Source organism: Crinia signifera, chromosome 4, assembly GCF_055691185.1.
Source record: "Crinia signifera chromosome 4, ASM5569118v1, whole genome shotgun sequence".
In the NCBI taxonomy this organism is placed as follows: domain Eukaryota; kingdom Metazoa; phylum Chordata; class Amphibia; order Anura; family Myobatrachidae; genus Crinia; species Crinia signifera.
The window spans coordinates 130,850,431-130,873,478 of NC_139220.1; the positions used below are offsets into that span (position 1 = coordinate 130,850,431).

General features: G+C 42.2%; 1 protein-coding gene across 1 annotated transcript in view; it reads right to left on the minus strand.

The window, feature by feature from the left end:
* Window positions 1-2,030: 2,030 nt before the first annotated feature.
* TBK1 (TANK binding kinase 1) overlaps window positions 2,031-23,048 on the minus strand; it is a 56,385-nt gene continuing 35,367 nt past the window's right edge. Inside the window, exons 11-21 of the mRNA XM_083182471.1 lie at window positions 18,558-18,649; window positions 17,239-17,340; window positions 15,030-15,096; window positions 12,087-12,208; window positions 11,928-12,004; window positions 9,886-9,925; window positions 6,501-6,602; window positions 6,322-6,418; window positions 6,087-6,193; window positions 5,422-5,493; window positions 2,031-2,779 (exon numbers count right to left, since the gene is read on the minus strand). Coding sequence (XP_083038597.1) covers window positions 2,728-2,779; window positions 5,422-5,493; window positions 6,087-6,193; window positions 6,322-6,418; window positions 6,501-6,602; window positions 9,886-9,925; window positions 11,928-12,004; window positions 12,087-12,208; window positions 15,030-15,096; window positions 17,239-17,340; window positions 18,558-18,649 — 930 coding nt within the window. The 3' untranslated portion in view covers window positions 2,031-2,727. The remainder of the gene's footprint in view (window positions 2,780-5,421; window positions 5,494-6,086; window positions 6,194-6,321; window positions 6,419-6,500; window positions 6,603-9,885; window positions 9,926-11,927; window positions 12,005-12,086; window positions 12,209-15,029; window positions 15,097-17,238; window positions 17,341-18,557; window positions 18,650-23,048) is intronic.

The following is a 23,048-nucleotide window of genomic DNA, read 5'->3' on the forward strand; positions in this document are numbered from 1 at the left end:
TTTTAGGTGACCGTAAAACACCCATTATAAAAATCCTTTTCTATTGCAGCATGCCACTGCATCAATTTCAGGAATAACAGTATATTACAGCACCAAATAAAGGATATACAAACATTAGGTATGTAGAGTACCTCACCATCTTGAGTTTCATCCACTATCTCCTCCTACTGGACCACCATACTCCTCCTCCTCCTCCTCTTTTAAACCATTGTCATACTTTTTTTTTATTTAATAACCGTTATACTTTTTATCTTTCTATTTATCTCTCCCCCCCCAAAAAAAAACACCCCCTATTTTAATATTCAATAAATTATGTATTTAACAGCATACTCTCACCATTTATATAGACATACTTATTGCCCCTGATGAATCCATGAAGGGCGAAATGCATTGGTCTGCGGATTGTCTGTTTCCGGTACATCTTAAGACAAATGGAAATGCTTTGCTGAAGAGAACATATATGTTGTAACATTGAATAAATGTATACTTGTTTTTATTTATTTGACTTATCTTTTCTAAATAACATCTGATAAGTGGGCATTGGTGATAAAAACTGTAGCACACCTCTATTCTGTTTATAATTTTATATATATATATATATATATATATATATATATATATATATATATACACATATATACATACATACATACATACACACACATACATATACACACATACATATATACACATGCACACACACTGTATCGCCTTTTAGTAATATATTTATAGAAGGATAACTACTACGCAACTCTATGAGGTAAAGTACCGCTACTGACCTCTAGAGGCCACTTGATGGACCATATGACTTGTGTGCTAAAAGATGACATAACAGAAAGTGAAAGCAATTTTTGCAGGGACACTGATCTGTTTCAAACTTGCTGTATATGGTGAGAGGGAGCTATGCAGACAGATTGGATGTAGGAGCAGATAGGGACTGGGAGTGGGGTGGAGAATTTGTGGACTAAAAACTGTTAAGCTCAAAGTCAAAAGTACATTGCAGAAGCGGTCATTCTGACAGGCTTTTAACTAGTTGAGTATAATACTTTTTGATGTATCAGAAACTTGTGATAACATGTAATTTGTGTTGCTCTTCTCTAGTTAATCATTGTTATACAACACTATTAAGTATTTTTTACAAATAGGTTGTTCAGTACAAAAAAAATATATATATAATTATAATAAGATAACCAACTTTTCAAATCTACTATATGGTAAAACATGAATTTAAAGGTCCATGACATTTATGGTTCTTTACTCGCTTTAATAAATAATTTTTCTTATATAGCCTTAGAACTCACGCATCATTTCACAGAAGCCATTACCTTGCGAATGTGTCCTTTCGGAAACCAATGTCAGATATTTAAATTGATTTACTCAAGGTTAAAAGTTAGCTGATGCTAGAATTGAATACGTTTCTCTAAGGAATTTAAAAAGCAAGAATACCTTTTTTTTTAATTGATGTAATTGCACCAATATTCAGAACATTAATGTCCCTCAGAATGTTTCGAATAAATATTCCCTTGCTTGTGTGTGACATCACCCACAGATCTCATTTCAATGGGTCAATGTATCCATCCAATCTTGAAAACCTGGCTAGGGGCAGACACCACCAAGCATGAATTCGCCAAGCGATGGCGTTACTTGCTGATCAGCATTGCTGGTGAATGTGCTGCAGACCCTTTCAGTAGAGCACCCTAATCTATGTAAATAGTAATACACTTTAAAATGCAATAGAATTTAGTAGCAATTTTATTGCCCTTGGTGCTTTTTTCGGATGTAATTTGTGAACTATTCAGTAGTTTCAAATATATTACATCAAATAAATCTAATAAAGTTCCCCCAATACATAAAAATCATGGGGCCACTGCTATACTTTATACAATCCTTTTTTTTATGTATGTAATAGGTATGTATTAACCCTTTGAATGCCAACATTTGTTAGAGAAGTTCAAAATATTTTGCTAAAAAATGCCAGTGTCGCTCACATTTGTTATATATACTCAAATAAAAAATGTGTAAAAAAAATGTAAAAATTATATATCCTGTATAAAAAGGTAAACATTACAGGTCATTATGATGAATAACAATTTTTGCTTGCCAATTTCACACTTACTTTGCCAAATTCACTTGGCACTCAAAAGGGTTATGGTTGGAACTCTTGAAGGTTTACTTTAATTGGAAACGGACATCAGGTCATAAATTGCCTAATGAATATATATCTCCTTTGGGTGATTGTACAATATATGGCTTTAAAAGCTACAATTAAAAAAAAATTATTATTTTTTTTAATTTTGCTCAAAGGAATGTGCAGGATTAATATATCTTTTTGCAAGTTCCCTGCTTAACGGAGTCCATTTAATTCTGTTAGTTTTCTTCGAAAATCCCATACTGAAGGAAAACATGAAGATGGAGGATTAGAATTAAAATATAATTGTTACTGATTCAAACGTTCTTTTACTTTAGATGTTACGTTTATAAATCTCCTGTACATAAATCAACTGAAAGTTACAGTGCTCTGAGTACAGTAAAGTGATACAAATCTGTTAAACAGCAATTGTAACATAATCAAAAGAATAAACTTGACTATTTCAATATATTCACAATATAGTACAATATATATACACATAGATCTCTGGCACTGAAAGTATGGGTAAGGAAGCAGGCAAGGGTTTGAGGTCCAATGGAAGTCCCACTTGTGGGTAGATGAGCAATTTCAGTTGATCACTATATGCAGTCCACGTTCCTGAAGCCACCATCCATGGTCAGAGCCCCGAACCTATGCAAGACAGTCAAAAAACTATTAATTTACATATTACAGTACTGTATTAAAAAGTCTAACAATGAAAATTATATTTTATTACAACCTCATTATACAACAATAATTTAAGGTACACAGAATATACTCAGGAGAACAATGATCAAAGTAAGAATGATGCTTCATAAAACTACCTGTTTGAATAACGCACTGACAAATGTTTTACCAGTCATATATTATTTTTGATTATTAATTGCAATTATTTGATGTGGTGGTGAAACTAAAAAGGGGACGTTCACAATTTAGCACTCACCTTCACTAACCAGCAAATATTGTGGTCCTCCGCTGAGACCTCACCCATTACTCTGTTCTTCTAGCACAGGGAGAAGTGCATCTATCTCTATACTATAGATTATATACATCTTTTATCAATTTAAATTGTTTTGTTAATTTTATAAAGAATATACATTTTATAGATCATATACATTTTAATAAAGTGCATCTATTCTTTGTACTAAAAAGTACTGCAATTGCCCTCTGTAAATGAATGAAGGATTCTACTACTAAATTCCCTACTAATGCTGCAAACAATCACAATGTGTATAAAGGGCCTGACTGGGGATGAATCGCTGGGCAGCATATATACGCTGCCTAGTGAGCATCTTAACACTGCCCTGCCGAACGGCTGCCCGAAGCCCTTTGCTAGAATGTGAGGGGATGTGTTCGCTAACACATCCCCTCGCATGCAGCTGCTAGCAGGAGAAATCACTCGATGGTCACTCACCATCGAATGATTTCTCCTGCATTCAGTAATAAAAGTCTATACTGACTTTTATTACAGCCGCTATCTGCCAAAAAAAGGGGGCGGGTGCTGACATCATGTGACTTCAGCCGCCATCCCCATGCAGGCATCGGCCCACCTGACTGTCGACCCTTTGATCCATACTCTTTAATGACTTACATGTAGTTTCACATTGTAGCAGACTTACAAAAAGTGTAAAACTGAGGTCTCACACCAGGGGCCAGATAGAATAGGGCATGAGAAGCAGAAAGTGATAGATATTGTTACTTTTCCCATTTGTTTAAAGTGGCAATAATGTACACTGAAAAAAAACAGGTTGATTTTGCCATGTAAAGGATTGCCGCTTTAAACAAATGGAAAAACTCTCCCAAACTCTCTCACTTTCTGATTCTCACACCCTATTACATTTGGGCCCAGGTATCACACAATAATAAACCAACATATCTAATACAGAAGTTGGCACTGCCGTCTCCATCTTTTAAAAAGAGCATTATGTATATTGATAACCCAAAATGGTGTCGGTACATTGGCGAACATGTGAGCTAATTACACATCTATACAATTGTCGAGCAGTTCTTTTGATCTTTTTTTTCAGTATCTCAAGAGTGTGTACACACCTTCAAACTTTCTTTGTAGGAAGATAAAATGTCAAATCAAAGGACATCATCTTCACAAGGGGCAGATGAGACCAAATGTGCAGTATGTACAGTACACACCTTTTGACTAGTCTTGTGATTCTACACCAGCAGCACTGGTGCCTCTGTGGGTGTGCAATATTAAACCAGGCGGCTTGCTACAGTATGTACTCGTGTAAACTTTCCTCCCTGTTGATATAAATATTTATCATTTGCCATTACTGTATTTGGCCTATATAGTGATATTTAATAAAATTTTTGTTTTTAAATTGCTAACATTCCCTCAGCTAGCCAGCATGTACACCTTCCTTTAGAACCTATATGTAGTGTGTAATAATACTATTGCAGAACTTCAGCATGGCCTCACTGGTCTCAAACATGATAATGACCAGGGCCGGAGAGGATATAAGCTGATCTGTACTGCAGATCAGCCAGTGTACTTCCAGGAGCAATATAGTGTAGTGTAGCCACTATAGTCTGCTCAGCAGAAGTGTCCTCCTCCATAATGTGACCTACCGGAAAAGCTACTGGAAGGATAGGTTATCCATAAGCAGGAAATACCGGAAGTCATCAGGACTGTTCTCGCGCATTTCCTGAACCAATGGCATATGGGAAAAGGGATCTCACCGCTGCAGCCAAATCTTTGGTCCTTTTTCTTTTTTCTTACACCTTGCAATGTTGTTACTGTAGCAGCAACATTACATGCACAATCTTTTCTTCATCTCAAACTCACGATGGGGAGTGACATGTAATGTATTCGGCAATCAGCACTAATCTAGAAAATGGTGATGCAATTTCTCTAGTTCCCCTGACCCCTTCCATGTATATTGTTTTTATTCTGTAATCACACCCCTTTCCAGTCCATTATGCCAATTCTGTATAATCTGGACAATCATTTTATTTCAATGGTTTTAGCAATCATGAATCGATGGTCGTAAGTATGATTGCATACATGTCCCTTTCAGTCTTTGCCTGCAAAAGCCTTTGTAGCACCGGTTATAAGTCACACCATGGGGACATGCTACCACCAGTACACAACAAGCGGAAGGAGATAATAGACGTAGCCACTGCACGTTAATAGATGGAGCCAGCAAAAGGGTTATCAGGGCTGCGCTATACTGAGATATATATTGCGGTAACGCCATGATAGGCAGCAAGTATAAGTAAACATCTGTAAGTATGTATGCACCTACTGGGACTATGGTCAGGACTATATATGTGGTTACCTTTCGAGGATATGATTATTTTCTGCCAACTCTTTGACAACCCCCTCCATCTCTTCTTTCAGTTTCCTCATTCTGTAAAAAAAAAAAAAAAAAAAGGATATCAAGTGTTAAAAACAAAGCTACAAAGCCAACATTTTAGCTCCCCATCTAACACAGGTGAAAAGAGAACATGTTAAAACATTGTAATTCTAGGACAACTCTAGAGTTATGCACAGATGGGCCATGGTTGTCAGGTTAAGTTCCCACAATGGACTGCCCAATGTGCCAGTAGCAGCAGTCCATGTCCTAAATTGGCAAAATAGCAAACCTAGTCATTGCAGAGATTCAGGCCAATGATACTAAAGAATCAAACCAATAATGATAGTTAGTACAATGATAGAGCAAGAAGCAGGGTTCAGGCGACAACCTGTTACAGAATATACAGTAGGAATCGGATATACTATATTGAACAGATAGGAATAAGTCATTAATGTAGTGTGTAGAACAATTTATTTATTTTACATAAAAAAGTGACTAATGAAATGTGTTTTACAACCTTGTTAACGCAGATGAACTTTATCCCATTTATCCTTTTATTAGGAAGCTTCACCCCACCAACAACCAAGGGTGATTTTTACAGCCATATACACTGGAACATTACCTTTTATTAAGAGTCCAACACTTACCCGAGCGTCATTTCCACTAAGGTGTTGGGACTTGAGTAGATTGTGTTCACTGCTGGTTTTATTCCCCCAGAATTAGCAAACATTTTCTGTGCAATGGTTTCTTGATACTGTAATTATATAATAGTATCAAGAAAAAATACAGATAAGGATAAAAACACATGCTTTTGCTTCATAGCAGGCTATACAAAAGATAGAAGACAAAAAAAACAGTATAATAATCATAACATGGATGTACCTCATTAATGTAATGCTGACATTTGGACACTTCTTCTGCAATATCAAAACTCTGGCTTTTGAGAGTAAACAGCTGTTTCCTTAAGAGAATCATCTTTCTAGAGATAAAGGGTAAAATAAGTTGATAGAACCATCAAAACGTTCCAGTGAGACAGCAACAATGTGATCAGCTACACTTGCCTCATCCAGTCCTGGGCCGTGCTCCGGAACGCTTCATACTTGCCGACACATTCATCCTTGTAAAATGTGAAGGCTTTTGTGGCATGGATGCACAGTTTTTGCCTGTACAGAAACAAAGAGAACAATACTATACTGTAACACTGAAACCAGTGCTGAAGACAAAAAAAATCAAATATATATTTGCCGACACACGAGTACGAAGTCAATTTTCCTTTTAAATAGCATCTTATTTGCCAAACGGAGAACACAGGATGCACATGCAGCTTCTGATTACATTGATATGTGGCATATCTATATTCAGTGTGTGAGTGCAGCTGTATCTGCATACAAAATGCTACGATACACTGTTTTTCAGGAAACATTCCATTTCTTACACAGATATCTGTTTTTCAAATAAGACACGATGTAATGGAAACAGTTGCAAAAAAAAGAGACACCCAACGCTACAGAGTCAGTCACACAGAGCTCAAACGTTATTTATTACACAACTGGAGGACAGATAGGTACATGGACACAGCTGTAGATAGATAGATACTATTACAAAATAGGTACAGTTCTTCAAATTTAAAAACACTGCCTCATCAGGTTTGTCATATAAATGTCTAATGGGCCCTACACACATGCCGATGTGTGTAGGGCGACCTAGCTATGCTAGGTCGGGCCATTCTGCTCCTCTGTCGCTCAGCACACAGGGCCTTATTCTAGTTAACTCTTTCTGACAAAATCCTTTCTTTGTTTCCTTGTTTCACAACAATGGGTTTAGGTGAGAATGCTGAATAGGAGCTAAATAGGTCATTGTATTGAAGCTGAAAATCAACTCCCTCTTAAACCCTCCCATCTCCACCTGCAAATCCCTTTTTATGACTCCAAAAGCAAGCCTTAGGGCTATTTCACACGCTCCGGCTCCTGCCGGGCGGCTAAACCCCGCACGGCCAAGAAGCCATGCTGCACTCAGGAGTTTATAATGGTGGGGATGGCCACAGCCCAGCAGCTGTGCCTTCCAGTGATGGGATCTGACTGCAACCGGGCCGTGGCCGTCCCATGTGAATGGACACAATTGTGTCCATTATTAACTACTGTGTGGGGCACGGCTTTTCGTTGTGCGCGGTTTCGCCGCCCGGCAGGAGCCAGAGTGCGTGAAATAGCCCTAATGGTGTGTACACTCTGGCAATGTCATGCAAAAAAAAAAAAAAACTTTGTGCCCATAAGTGGACTGCCCGTATTCTCTCACAGCCCTCATAGAATGTACACTGATGGGATCTGGAACTATCGGTCTCCCGATCTGGAAACTCAAAACCACTTGAAAACAGACCAAATGCATTTCGGACCAAGTGGTCCTTCCTCAGTAGCGTCAGATGCTACTGAGGAAGGACCACTCGATCCGAAATGCATTTGGCGTGTTTAGCCTAATTATTTCACCCAAGGACTTTGTTGTGTGGACATCCAAGGCTCCAGCCTCTGCCAGTATCCGGACCTGGTGGGACTTTGCACCCTGGACCCTTTCTTTGGACCACAGCTTTGCCTTGAGCGATTATTAACCCATGCTTTTATTATGCTCATCAAATTGTAAGTGCACATCTCTATTAAACTCACTGTTTAAAAAGTTATGCACTATATCTTCTTTCTTGTTGTGTCATTTCATGCTGCACTCCACTGCTGAGAGGACGTGGTTAATTGAGGATCCATACAAAATAGGATTCCCATTCATCTTGGACCCTATTGGTGACATGATTTTGAACTTATTTGTGATTTATCACACTGACTCTATTTATATGGGAACAACATCAGCGCTAATTCGACTATTTCATCTTTTTTGTATATTGCTCACACCAGGTGGTTTTTGAATGTCACCTTAATAGTTGATAAGCAGCTTTTGTGTTATTCGCACCTGATCATCAAGCACTTTTTGTCCTGCATTTGAACATTAGGCAAGACGAGTCATCCGTTTTTTTTGAACCAGAAAAAGGTAAAGCTGGCCATACATCTACAGATCGCCTGTCAGATTGGGCTGGTTGGAACAAAATCCAGGTAATGGATGAGAGCAAATTAGAGTTGACCATTAGTTTGAAATGCTGGAAAACTGCCAAAAACGGTCACTCAGATATTACCAGGTTTTTGTCCAACCAGCCCAATCTGACAATCAATCTGTGGATGTATGGGCAGCTTAAAGGTAAAATAACTCTTCGTGATGCTGTGACACCAAAAGAATAACTCCGGAGGCCAGCAGTGGGTCTGAGTTTTTTGGCAGAGGAGTAGAAAAAGATCTGTGTTGTCAAGTACCTGCAAAATCCACCATACCTCTGACCCAAACATTAGAGGTTGATCTGAATCAGATGTCCCAATTGAAGCAGGCGAGCCCTTTCATACCAGCATGCAGGAAATAGTCTTCAGAGCATTACGCTACAGATTTATCTCCTAATGTAACTTAGTTTCTGAATGTCTACCACTGACATTACCCCTTCTATAGGGCGTCTGCTAGAGGATGGAGCAGGGGAAACATTTTTAACTAATCGCCCCAAGTATCCATGGCCTTGTTTGCATAAATCACAGCCAGGGCTGGCTGCAGAGCATTCCCTCCAAGTGCAAATAACTTTAACATTGAAGTTTTTATGACTGCAGTTTTTGCTAGTCTAGTAACAGAAGTATCTTCCATAAGGAACCCCTACCACAAATGTGTACACATCTCCAAGAAAGAATACATGAACTTAAAGCCTAGACCCTTTAACTTTTTATCAATCTTTCTGCAGGCCTCTCCCAGGACAGCCTTAAAGTGTAAAAATGCAGGAAAATAAATCTGGCAAAACTGATCCCATTCTGAATTTTCACTTCAGTGCTGAATTAAATCCTCTTCCTCCTGAGAAGAGTTTTCTAAAAATGTCATCACCTGGAAAGCCGAAAACTTCCAGCCGAAACTTTTAAGACTGCATTGCCACAGAAGAAACCAGTTTGTCTATAGAACTGCAAACTAAACAGACTCCTTTCTCAATTTTATGGCCCACTTAAATTCTACCATACCGATTCACATGTGGCCTAATAGCTAGCAACAGCTGAACAGAGGGTGGACTGGAAACTGCCAATCTACAGGATAAGCTAAATCCGCAATAGACTGGTCTATGACTTTTGCCAAGACACGCTCTCTCTTAAAGCCAGCAAACCCTCAGATGTGTGGTGAATGAGTATTTCTGCCCTTTAAGGAACAACCCGCAGCTAACTGAATCTGCCCTATTGTTTCCAGATAGGACTCTATATACCCGGTAACATTTCATGGTAATTCGGGAACATTTTGGACTCCGATTTTGCAGTCAGTAAATTAAACCATGTGGCATGTGCCAATATACTTATAACAAAGATGGCTTGTTTAATATATACATATCTAACCACTTACTTGTCAAACTTGTGTATTTGTTCTTCGTTGTACAAAAGCCCTACAAATGATAAACATGCATAAATTTGATCATATAAATATTAAAAAGAATCCTAAAATAACAGGGAGACTGAAAAATGCACAACTCAACCAAGTTTAACCTTCTATAAAGTTCAGATGTGTTTATTTAGGGGCAGGACAAACAAATCTCCCACAAGATTCTGTTAATTTAACCTCACATTGGTAACAACAATCAAACTAGTTTCCTGACTCAGCATCCCAAATCACTTGTGATATTTATAGCTCCTGACTCCTTGTACGTAAAAAGGCCCCCTATATATCTGTGATGGATTATCCAATCTGACAATGCTTTGGCCGGGGAATCAGGATTATTTAAAAAAAAAATATTGATGAGTCAAGGAGGAAAGTTTAACATAGAATTTCCGTATTTCCTTGATGGATCGCTGATCCGTTGATCAGTGGATTAGGGAATTGGCCACCTGAAGTATGGGGCCCTTAAGACCCAAATTCATCTGCAGTAAATTAATCAAAATGTGATTAAAATTGCTAAATTAAGTTTTTCAACATGTTGATTTTCGATGATCAATCTGGGCTGGAGATCACCAGAGTATCGTAACAATCAGCAGCAGACCATTTCTAGTAAAATGAGATTTACAAGATTGGTAGATTTGTTTTTACTGAAAAAGATCTGGAAAACACTGCAAAATCTGAAGAATTCACAGAATCTGAATGTAAATGTATAAAAAAAAAAGAAAAGAGTTTGAATTCCATTGGTGATGACTGCTCCCTCAAGTAACTCATCTAATTTACAAACTATTCTAACTGTATATTCCTTTGTTTAATCAATAGGTCATAATGGATTTCTCCCAATGTACCATCGTCAAAGGGCGGTATTCAATGAGAATACCTGCGAGGTGCAGCGAATCCTTTTTTGGATTCGCTGCACATTCGCCACGTTCCGGAGCCTCACCGGCTCCGGTATTCAACGAGTCAGGGGCAGCGAGCCCCTGACCAGCGAATATGAGCTCCTGCGGCGACGCCGCAGGGAGCCCGAGGACGGTGGCAGGCAGAGAGATGGAAGTCTCTCTGCCTGCCCCAGAACGTTTGTGGGGGGGGAGGTGGGCTCCCCGGGTGCCAGGCAGCACAGGCTGCCCCCCGGGGGTGCCAGCAGGGGACCTATATTCACTACACCCGATCGTAATGATCGGGTTCAGTGAATATATGAATATGTAATGAGCGGCTCGGCTCCGGCACCCCCTGCTGGCTGCTGTGTAAAAAAAATATATATATATATATATATATTTTTTAAAATTAAATATATATTCATGTGCTTACAGCACATGAATAAAAGTAGCATGCCCCTCCTCAGAATAAAATTCCTGATTTTTTGACACCAAATGTAAAAAACAAAACACTTTATTTTAAAAGTTCACATTCCACTTCTCCATAAAAAGATAGCGATTGCTACTCGGTGAATCATGAAGAAAAAAACCTTCAAATGTATTCGCCATGTGGTCATTGAATAGGGTGATTCACCGGTTTAGTCAAAAATTCGCCAAACAGCACAAATTCGCCATAAAAACATGGCGAATCAGGCTCATTGAATACCGCCCAAAGTGTGTGTATGTGTAAAGATTATAAGGGAGGTATTCAATGTCAGGGGCACAGCTGTCGAGCTAGCGTGTGCCCCTGTCCCGTTCTCGATTTGCTCGCCTGGAGCTCAGCAGTCGGGATTCAATGTCCCAGCCGCCGAGCGGCGAGAAGGGGGCGTGGCCGCGAGCTGAGGACGGAAATAGATGAGCTCCGGCTGGGAGCTCGCCTATTTCCAGCTTTTCTCGGCAGAACGAGCCCGACAGCTTGTGATGTCGGGCTCGTTCTGCCGAGAACCACTGTTCAATGCTGTCGGGGAAGACAGCATTGAATAGGGCCCAGCAGCCATCTCCCCCGTTGGGAGATGGCTGCAGGAGCATGACTACCATTGAAAACCCCCCTAAAACTACAGTTCGTGGATGTAAAGAAAAAGACTGAGGGAGCTCACTCACTGCGTTGTGCTTTGTCCTTTTTAAACTGACAGCTGATTTCCATTAGCAAGCTGAGCAACACTTGTAATTTCTCCACACTGCAGGAGACAGAGGCATAAATATTATAAGCTGAATGTGTTTTCTCCACCAAGAAAAGCTGCAAGTTATTAACTTATTTACTTTCTGTCACTTGGATGCGTGCCTTCAACATTGCTCCAGGAGTCAGTCAGGAGACCTACAGGAGACAATTCATTCTTAATGTCCCGCAGTGAGGTTTCTAGATTTTGCTGGGAGCTAGAAAGCTGTAATAAAAGTTAAGATACACTCAATATATGTTAAAATAAAGTAAATATATATGAAAATTAAATGCATTGGCTGCAGGAGGGGATGACGTGCAGAACGGAAATAAAAATCCTATTTTAAACCTTATGCGCAAAAAATACAAGCAAATATATTACACACACACACACTTAAATATGATTTCTTATTTCCATTCTGCAATTTATCCCCTCCTCTGGGCAATGCACTTCATTTTCAAATAGTGAATACAAACAACTGGAACTACAGATGTGCTGTTATTACAGTGGCTTCCGTCTTGCCAAATAGCCCCTCCTGCTGCACAAGGTCCCAGACGATTTGGGGGGGTGTCTTTTTCACTCAAAATGAGCATTGTAAGCATACTCAGACCAGTAGCGACATTCATCATCTACGTGTTTTTAATTCTGTGTAGAAAGGACTACAAAGAATCAAATCCTCATTGAAGGCAATGAAGTGAGGAGATACCCCATGAGTTATTCTCTGAAGAATGGCTCTTAACTAAAAAAAAAAAAAAAAAAGACAGCAGGAACTACCGGAAAAGGGTGAACTGTGCCACGATCTTTAGCATCACAGAGCTGAAGCCACATCCATTCTGAAGGTCATCATAAAAAGTAAGCCAGGAGACAGAAAATACTAGTACTCTGAAAATCGTGCACTTAAAAGTGTGTCCTGTAGGGATTTTATAAAGCCCCGTTGAAGCAAGTCCCCAGTGACACTAACCAGGCCTAAACGGGATTTTTTTTTTTTCTTGGGTGACAAATATAATAATAAAAATAATAAATGTATAGCAGCAGTCAGACATGGTTGTAGAGGGTTTACAATCCAGTTGTGATGGGGTAGCTACTGCAAAGTTGTCTGAACAGGTGTCCCACAGTTTCCCTGGGGTATTGATCACTAGATCATTCATAAAGGATCATGAAAAGGTGGCTATCAGGTAACTCTCTATAATTGTCATATACAAGTTCCATTCTCAGTAGAGCGCATATTACCACTATTCTGTATTGTATATGGACTTTCAGGTGGTAATACTGGATTGGTAAATCAGCTGCTCTCCCTCCTGCGCATAGAATCATACTTTTAGATATTAATTCTCTAGGATGACCTAACAGAAAAACTCCATTTTCTTTCATATATTGCTGAGCAATATATCTCCCCCGTGTGTACGGGGCTTCAGAAGACACTATTGGAGACAGGGAAAGGTACATAAAAAAAGGACGCGACAGCACAGAAAAATTTCCATCGAACAAAAAATGTTGTTGGTCATACAGAGAAGAAAAAGACAAAAAAAGTCATGTGTCAGATCTCTTCATCATAAAGCGGCTATTGCAGCTATTATAATCTATTGGATTGCAATTAAGACATGATGTAAAAAATATCAGAACTGACCAGTGCAAATTTGCATGTTTATTAGACTGTTGGCAAAGATCAATAAAGTTAAAGAAAATTCAAAGGTCAGATTTTCACCCTAGAGAGCTTCCGTAACATTATTGAGTGAGATCACAAAAGGAAATATAGATCTAATATATTACATATTTACCCTTTGAGTGCCAAGTGAATTTGTCACAATTGGTGTGAAAATTGGCAAGCAAACATTTTTATTAGCCCTTTGAGTGGTGGGATTTGCTAGGGCACAACAAACCTACCAGGGAAGCTTTGTCCTGCCCCAGCAATACTCACCCCTCAAGAACAGCAGCCAGTCCTGATTCGGGATGCAGTTAATATCCCGGCGGTCGGGATCCCGGCGTTCGGAATCCCGACTGCCGAAATACCTACATATTCTCCCTCCGTGGGTGTCCACGACACCCCTGGAGGGAGAATAAATTAGTGTTCCGAGCGTAGCGAGGCACCGGGCCCGCTGCGTGGCGAGCGCAGCGAGCCCGCAAGGGGGGGCGATCCACGTCCCCCCCTTGTCGGCATTTCGGCTGTCGGGATTCCGGCGTCGGGATTCTGAACGCCGGGATCCCGACCGCCGGGATTCAGTACTGAATCCCCTGATTCCCTCCTCCATCCGCCCTCCTGCGATCTTACGACGGAGCTCCCCACCACCATTCGCACTGCAGCAGTGACCAGATGGCAGGCCGTGCTCGGGGAGGTTCGGAGTAGCTCATTGGGACGCAGTCGCCCAAACTCCTGATTGCCCCTGAGCCACCCTGAACCTTCCCGAGTGGGGCCTGCCATCTGGTCACTGATGCAGTGCGAATGGCGTCGGAAGCAGCAGCAGGGAAGCTCCGGCGTAAGATCACCATAGCGTGGAGATGGGGAAGAGAGCAATGGGAGAGTGCCACTAGAGGTGGTGCGCTAGTGATGCACAGCTGGAGGCACCACTGGCTCACACCTCCCTACTGGTGGTATGCCCAGAAATGTTCCAGGACAGCCCGCGGCTCAGCTGACCCCAGAAAATATCCGGCCATACCACGAAGTGGCTAATCATGATGACCTGTAATGTTTACCTTATATAGGAAATACAATCTTTTTTTACACAACACTCTTTATTTAAATGTATATAACAAATGTGAGCGACGCTGGCATTTTTAGCAGATATTTTGTGCATCTCAAAGGGTAAAGAAAACAGACGGAGAGCTTTGAAAAGGCTAAATTAAGACCTATAAATAATGTACGATAAGCATTAACATTAAACTATAATAAAGCTTGCTGCAGTAGTACATACTTCACATTTAATGATGGGAAGTCAGGAGTATAATGTGAATTTATATTCAGCAAGTGTACATTCCATCTATTTCTATACATGAATATGGAGACAGGACTCTGAATAATCTCTAGTTTTATACATAAGCAGACACTCACCCGCAGCAGCTTGGAATGTATTTCATATATTTCGGATTCCACGTTCATTTGCATCACATGTTCGTATCTGCAACAGCACAAAACAAGCCAATAACTGTGAGCCAATCACATCTGACTCCCTCCAGACCTAGCTGAATATGTCAGAATAGGGCATTGAGTGTTGAAAGTGGCTAGGATGTTATATGGAGCCTATGCTTTTCATGGAGTAAAGGCAGTCACAATGTCCCTTACTAAAATATAAATAAGGAAACATTTTTTTTTAGGGATGGTGCAACATTCATGCAATACCTTATTTTATATTCTATTTTTCACAGAACTTTAAGTGGGGTATTCAATCTTGGGTCACGGCTGTCAAGCTGGCCCGATAGCAGTGATCCTGTCCCCTTCTCGGTCTGCTCGACCGAGAATTTGCAGGCAGGATTCAATGTCCCACCTGCAGACCTGCAGAGGGATGAGAAGGGGGCGTGGCTGCGAGCTGCGGCCGGAAAAAGGCAAGCTGCAGTTGGGAGCTCGTCAGTCCCCGGCCGTTCTCGGCAGAACGGGCCGTTCTGCCGAAATCCCCTGTTCAATGATGTCGGGGAAGACAGCATTGAATAGGGCCCTGCAGCCCCGTCAGGAGATGGCTGCAGAAGATTGAATGGTACTCTTTACCTAGAAGGGCGCCCACGATTTTGATCTTGGGCATCGTAAAGGAAAAAAATTGCGTCGGTCGCATCGCATGCGACCAAAAAAAAAATCGCATGCGATGCGACCGACGCGATTACCCATAGGGAACAATGTTAAATGTCCCAATTGACCCGATTTTCCATAGGGAACAATGTTAAATGGCCCACAGAGGCCAAATAGGCACCCTGAAGTGTGAAATGGCCCCCCCAATTGTTAACGCCACCCCACGATCAACGTCAACCTGAAGCGTGGCGAGCGGCACGCATCCTACGACCTTTTCATACCCCCACTATCCACGCCGGCGTGGAGTTGAGAATAGAAAGTGTGGCGAGCGTAGCGAGCCCGAAGCGTGGCGAGCGCAGCAAGCCCCGCGAGGGGACGCGGACACCTTCACAGGTATACGCGTCCCCTCGCGGGCTTCACAGGTGTCCGCTCGCCATGCTTCGGGCTCGGTGGCTCGCCACACTTTCTATTCTCAACTCCACGCCGACGTGGATAGTGGGGGTATGAAAAGGTCGTAGGACGTGTACCGCTGCGAACGCCACGCTTCGGGTTGACGTTGATCGTGGGGTGGCGTTAACAATTGGGGGGGCCATTTCACACTTCAGGGTGGCTATTTGGCCTCTGTGGGCCTTTTAACATTGTTCCCTATGGAAAATCGGGTCAATTGGGACATTTAACATTGTTCCCTATGACAAATCGCGGTAATCGCGTCGGTCGCATGCGATTTTTTGGTACATGTGATGCCCGCGATGGGCGCCCTTCTAGGTAAAGAGTACCGATTGAATACCAATTCATTTCACCAATTGAATTAAATTGGTGAAATGAAGACAGGGTCTCACTGATTTCTAAATGAAAAGCTAATATGGCATGCTTCATGAAGCGATATCATCCTGCTTGATTTCAAGGTACATTTTGATGTGACACAGTCACATGCTGTAGATACAAGTTAATTTTGTTGGAGAAAAGTGATGTACAGCAGAAATAGGAAGCATATTGACAGATCACCAGTGGCGGTTTTTACCTATGGCTGCAGGGCTGCATCCTCCCCAGGTAAAATCCGCCACTGTCTCTGCCTAAAGTGAAGCCAGATACAGTCTGTGAGACTGCACTGGCTTCACTGTGACTGGCAGTGACTTCCTATTGGAAGTCTGACCTGTCAGTCATTCAAGGCAGTCCCATTGGGAGGTGTTCCTTCCCTCCGGGATGCCTCTATGTGCGCAAATGCGCAGAAGCCCCTAAAACGGGTTTTGCGCATACAAAGTACCGCGGACCATACTGCGCATGTGCCAAACCCGGGAATCCGATTAAGCCTCCTGGGGGATGCTCCAAAGGCAGCCCATGGAGGCTTGGGCCAGCGCATGTGCGGTATGTATGAATTTACTGCACATGCGCTGGCCCCAAGCAGGGGACCGGACCGGAATGTGTGGGGACTCTGAATGCCACGAAGGCAGCGGGGGGCGCATTACGGCAACCCCCCTCCTCGTAAAGGGTAAGAACCGCCACTGCAGATCACTGTTGCTATGATGATTCCAGAACTTACGTTTTCAGATCTTTTTCTATGGTTCTGTTGCAGAAGTTAAATTTTAGACTGACTTCAGTATTCTTGTAAACAGTTTCATTATATTCATCTTTCATTACTTCACTAAAAAAAAAATAATGAATCTATATTAATAGAAATTAAGAAGCAAAAAAAAAAAAAAAGAACAGGTGCCTATAGTCAAGTCTGTCGTTTGGGCCTCATTCACACCTGATCGCTAATCTGCAAATTTTCACATGACCGCAAGTATTTAGCCACCACCCAGACAGTGTGTAAGCCCACCCTGTGTAAATCTGCGAGTGAATTGCGAAAATATCGCTATCCGGTATCCTGTCGCACATTCATAACCAATTCACTCACCATCAAATGATTTGTAAGTCTGACACTTCCTCAACTCTACGATCGATATATGCTGCTCGAGGCCCAGTTCTAACATCACATAGCCTTAAAACGCCTGGGTACTGCTAGAAAACGACAGGTGTCCGTCCACACCCTAAATGTCAAGTGTCAGTAAAATTGCGAGGGGATTGCAATTATATATTTTCATTATTTGTTGCTATTTTGGCCGTACACTCTTAGTTTTTACTGAATTTTAACACAGGGAAATAGTGTACAAACCCTCCAAAGACACCTACTGCAAAGCGTATATGACAGGTGTCCTAATCATACAAGATGCCATCTCCAGGGGTGTGCTAAATGCACTTGTACATGCCATTACAGCAGTCCACTTACGCTGACACTCTCTATTTTGCCTTGACAAGCAAAAGGGTCCACAATACGAATAGTTTTCATACTAGCACCGGCCATCTTTGAAAACTCATGCAGTTCCTCTTCCCTGCCTGGGGTTTCCCTGTCTGCTATGGTGTTTCTAGCACAGGTCTGGTTTGAGTATCAGTGCCGAGGTACAGACCACACTGTGCTAGAAGCACTACAGCAGACAGCGACACCCCAGGCAGGGAAGAGGAACTGCATGGGTTTTCAAAGAAGGCTGGTGCTAGAATGAATACTACACGAATATATTCAAATCTTCAGATAACATTGTACATATCGTATATATTCTTTGGATTTAATTGTAGTTGAATAAGAAATAAGTATTTAGTAAACTTTAAGGAGAGTCTCAGTGGGGGACTATTTATGCACAGATAGAAAACAGTTCAAAATATACAGTTTGAGTGACCCAGTTTGCATATTCATTGGCTAAATTTAGTGTTCTCCTGGGGAAAGTGTTTCTCTTTTTAATTCAAGTTTGCAGCCAAAATACATGTAGTTTAAAGTGATATTAAACACTTTACGTAAAACACACAAAACAAATAAATGCTTACATAAGCCAAGATATTCCTTTCCGCATAAGCTCCTGCAAGAGCAGCAAAGATGAAGCAACTCTACAATAGTAGCAAACAACCCCAGTTACTGCCTAGTAACATAAAAAAAAACATCCAATTATCACAATGAGTTACAATTACAGTGATTGTATTGTATTGAAATGATGTATTGTAAGAAAACGCAATAAATCTAGATTTTGGATTTTGTAATTAGAGAAATACATAAAACAAATAGCAAACAGATCACATTGTTTATACAGAACAAATATGTTAGTCACAAAGTGTTCCTGATCATATTAATTAAAAAACAATAAGCAATTGTTTTAAAGCTATAGGCATGTGTTATAAAGAAGCTAAAGTAATGCAAAATAGTATACATTGTGCCTGAGCATTTTGACCCTCTTGTGCTGCCATAGTTATTACCCTGGGTAAATTAAGATATTTATTATTTTATATTTATATAAAATAATTATATTTATATTTTATATATTTATAACTTTTTTTTTATTTTTGTTTTACGAAGATTATGACAATCAGCTATAATCAGAAAACATTACAAACTAAATAAAATAAGGCAGGACTGTCTAATGCTGCTTTCCCACTGCCAAGCCGTTTAAAGAACCGGTATTTTTAAATGGTATTTAAAACGGTATTAGCTTTCACATGGCAGTAGATTACCGTTTTAAATACCGTCTAAGTACCATTCACATTGCAGTGATACCGTTTAAACCCCTCGTGTCCCCTGGTACCTGTCCTGCCCCCCCCCCCCCCCCATACTTGCCAGCTGGTGCCCTCGCTCCCCCCCCTGCCCTGGTACCCCCCCTGCCCTGGTAGCTTGCTCCCCCCCTTCCTCCCCTGGGACCTTGCAGCTGGTACCTTGCAGCATGGTAGGCAGGGTATGCAGCGGACATTCAAGGGCTCCTAGTCGGCAGGTCCCAGACTGATTGCTGAAAGCATCATGCAGGAGGAGGCTGGTGCACAGACAGTGGGGGCACTGGGGATCCGGGCAGCGCGTCCGTGCTCAGGAGGAGAACGCGGAGGACGGTCCATTAGGAGATTGGGTACTTGTGGAGTATCACGGCTCCCATCGTATGCCATATGTAGTGGCATACGATGGCATACGATGCGATGTTTTACCGATTTTTGACCATTTTTGCTAAAAAATCGTATGCCATCGCATGGCATCATATGCCATATGTAGTGGCAAACGATGGCATACGATGCGATACGATGTTTTACCGATTTTTGACCATTTTTGCTCAAAAATCGTATGCCATCGCATGGCATCGTATGCCATATGTAGTGGCATACGATGCGATACGATGTTTTACCGATTTTTGACCATTTTTGCTCAAAAATCGAATGCGATCGCATCGGATGCCATACGATGGCATCCGATGCGATGGCACCCGATTTTACATTGAAATGCATCAGAATGCATTGAAATGTGTATTAAACTTGTGAAATGCCCCCAAATGCCATTTTTCATAGTGCACCACCCCCACTATCAACGTCAACCCGAAGCGTGGCGAGCGCAGCGGTACGCGTCCTACGACCTTTTCATACCCCCACTATCCACGTCGGCGTGGAGTTGAGAATAGAATAGTGTGGCGAGCGCAGCGCGCCACCGAGCCCGAAGCGTGGCGAGCGCAGCGAGTAGGGTGGCCAATCCCGGGATCGGCGGGATCCCGGGATTTGGCCCCCAAAACGCCGGGATTTCAATCCCGGGATTGGAATTTCCAATCCCGGGATTTCGGGATTAAACTGCGCATGCGCAGTTTAATGCCGGGCAGCGTCTGAGCACTCAGACGCTGCCCGGCTTCCCCATACCCCGCAGTGCGCAGCGTGACGAGGTCACGCTGCGCAGGGCACACGGCACAGCCGCACATCCACGGCTGCCCGCCCGCCCAGCGCTGACGGCCACCCGCCCGCCCACCCAGCCGGCCACCCACCCAGCGCTGACGGCCGGCCACCCGCCCTCCCACCCAGCACTCACGGCCGGCCACCCGCCCGCCCACCCAGCGCTCACGGGCACCCAGCGCTCCCTACCAACCACCCAGCGGTCCCTGACAACCACCCACCCCCCCCCACCTACCCAGCGGTCCCTGACAACCACCCACCCAGCGGTCCCTGACAACCACCCGCCCACCCACCCAGCGGTCCCTGACACCCGCCCACCCACCCAGCGCTCGGGCGGCCAGGGTGTTTTTTATTATTAGGGAAGCCAATCCCGGGATCCCGGGAATCCCGGGATTGAGCATTTTTCAATCCCGAATCCCGGGATTGAAAAAATGCCCCGGGATTGGCATCCCTAGCAGCGAGCCCCGCGAGGGGACGCGGATACCTGTGAAGCCCACGAGGGGACGCGTATAGCTGTGAAGGTATCCGCGTCCGCTCGCCACGCTTCGGGCTCGGTGGCTCGCCACACTATCCGTTAAAATATGGTGTCCATGGTGACCAAATTTTGATAAAATGATCTGGAGTGTCATGCAGGGCTGCTGTAATGCGCTCTAATTTATATGTTACCAGATGGCATTAATAGTGGTAGTTCAAGTATAAGGAGTTGTCTTTTTCCAATTTGCTGCTATTTGGCATTTAGCAGTATTCAGTATGTGTTTAATCAGTTTCTGTAGTTGTCGAGAAGTGTCCGGAATGGGACAGGAGAGTAATGGTGTATACACACGGAAAGATTTGGCAAAAGATCTGGGCATTCCCGACCTATTATAACAACCAATCGCTCAAATCGTTCCGTGTGTATGAATGATACAATCGGACGATGCGCGTACCCGCTGGTCGTTGGTAGAGGTCGCTGATCTTTCCTGCATGCAGAGAGATCAGTGATCAATCGTTAGCAATGTGTACCTATCGTTTCAGGTGTATGCACGATGAACGTTTTGGTAAGGCTGATTGACTGGCTCCCTCTCCCTCCACCCTCGTTAAAGACCATTCGTTCATGTGTAATCGTTTGCTCAATCGTTCATCATTTGACACCAAATCGTTTGTGCAGGAGTTTAGAAGAAATTGTTAAAGACATTGAATCGTTGCCCAAATCTATCCGTGTGTATGCACCTTAAGGAATATAAGGGTGAATCGGGGATAGTAATATTATTGATATCCAATATTAATTTGTGAATTTTTTTGCCAATATTGCAGAATCATTGGACATGACCACCAAACATGCAGCAGGGATCCCCTCCGGCCACAGAGCTTCCAACATCTAACAGAGCAGGTAGGATATATGGAGTGGAGTTGAGTTGGGACCAAATACCATTGGTAATATAATTTATAAGAGTTTTCTTTGATACGAACAGATATGGATCTTTTAGTTATTTCCTTTCTAATTTCATCCCATTCTTCATAAGTTAATGAGTCACCCACTTTCTGTTCCCAGGCAACTTCGTGGGCCTCTTTTGGAGGGATGTTATGTGAAAGTCAATTTTGGTATATGGTGGATAATAGTCCTTTGGTGGAATGTTGGTGTTGACACAGTGATTCCACATTAGTTTGATATTTGATAGCAAGTTGATTGAGTGTTATAAAAGTGTTGAATTTGTAAGTTCTAATAGTAAGCTGAATGGGGAAGTGAAAAGCGAGATTGTATATCATCAAATACAGGAAATATGTGGAGAGCCGCAATATCTTATAGGAAGAGGATGTTGTGTTTGGTCCAAAGTTTAAATGCCAGATGGTCCATACCAGGTGTAAATGCAGCATTGTTCTATAGAGGGATTAGAAGAGGAGGTTGGGAGCGAAGTTGATAGATCCGAGTGCATATATCCCAAATTGATAAAGAGAAGCGTATAGTTCAGGGCTGGGCAACACCGGCCCTCCAGATGTTGATGAACTACACATCCCAGCATGCATTGCATCAGTTTCAGCATGGCCACATAGCAAAACTAATGCAAAGCATCCTGGGATGTGTAGTTTACTAACATCTGGAGGGCCGGTGGTGCCCAGCCCTGGTATAGTTGGTAACAGTGAGTTAATTGAAGGGTGGGATTGTGGGGTGCACCACATTAAACTGTAAGGTGAATATATCTTTAACGTGTGAGCTTCTATAAGTGTCCACATTCTCTGCTGGGGAGGGGCATGCCAGAGTACACATAAGGTTAAGTTCATTGCTTGGTAATATTTAATCAGGTCTGGTATTCCAAGACCTCCTTATGCACATTGTTTTTGGAGTAAGCGCACTTTGACTCTAGGCTTTTTCCCCGCCCTTTGAAGATTTATCAACATTTTGGTTGGGATATGTATTGGAAGGGTCTGCCATAAATACAATAGGTGCGGAAGATGATTAATTTTGACTGCTGCAAACCAGGATATGTATAATTTATTCCAATTAGCTAGGTCGGTTTTTATAGCGGAAAATAATCTCGGGAAATTAGCTGTATAGAGACCTGAATAAGATTTAGTCAAGTAGATTCCCAAATATTTAAGATTAGTGGTTTGCTATTTAAATGGATATAGAGATTGTAGAAGGCGTAGATCTTG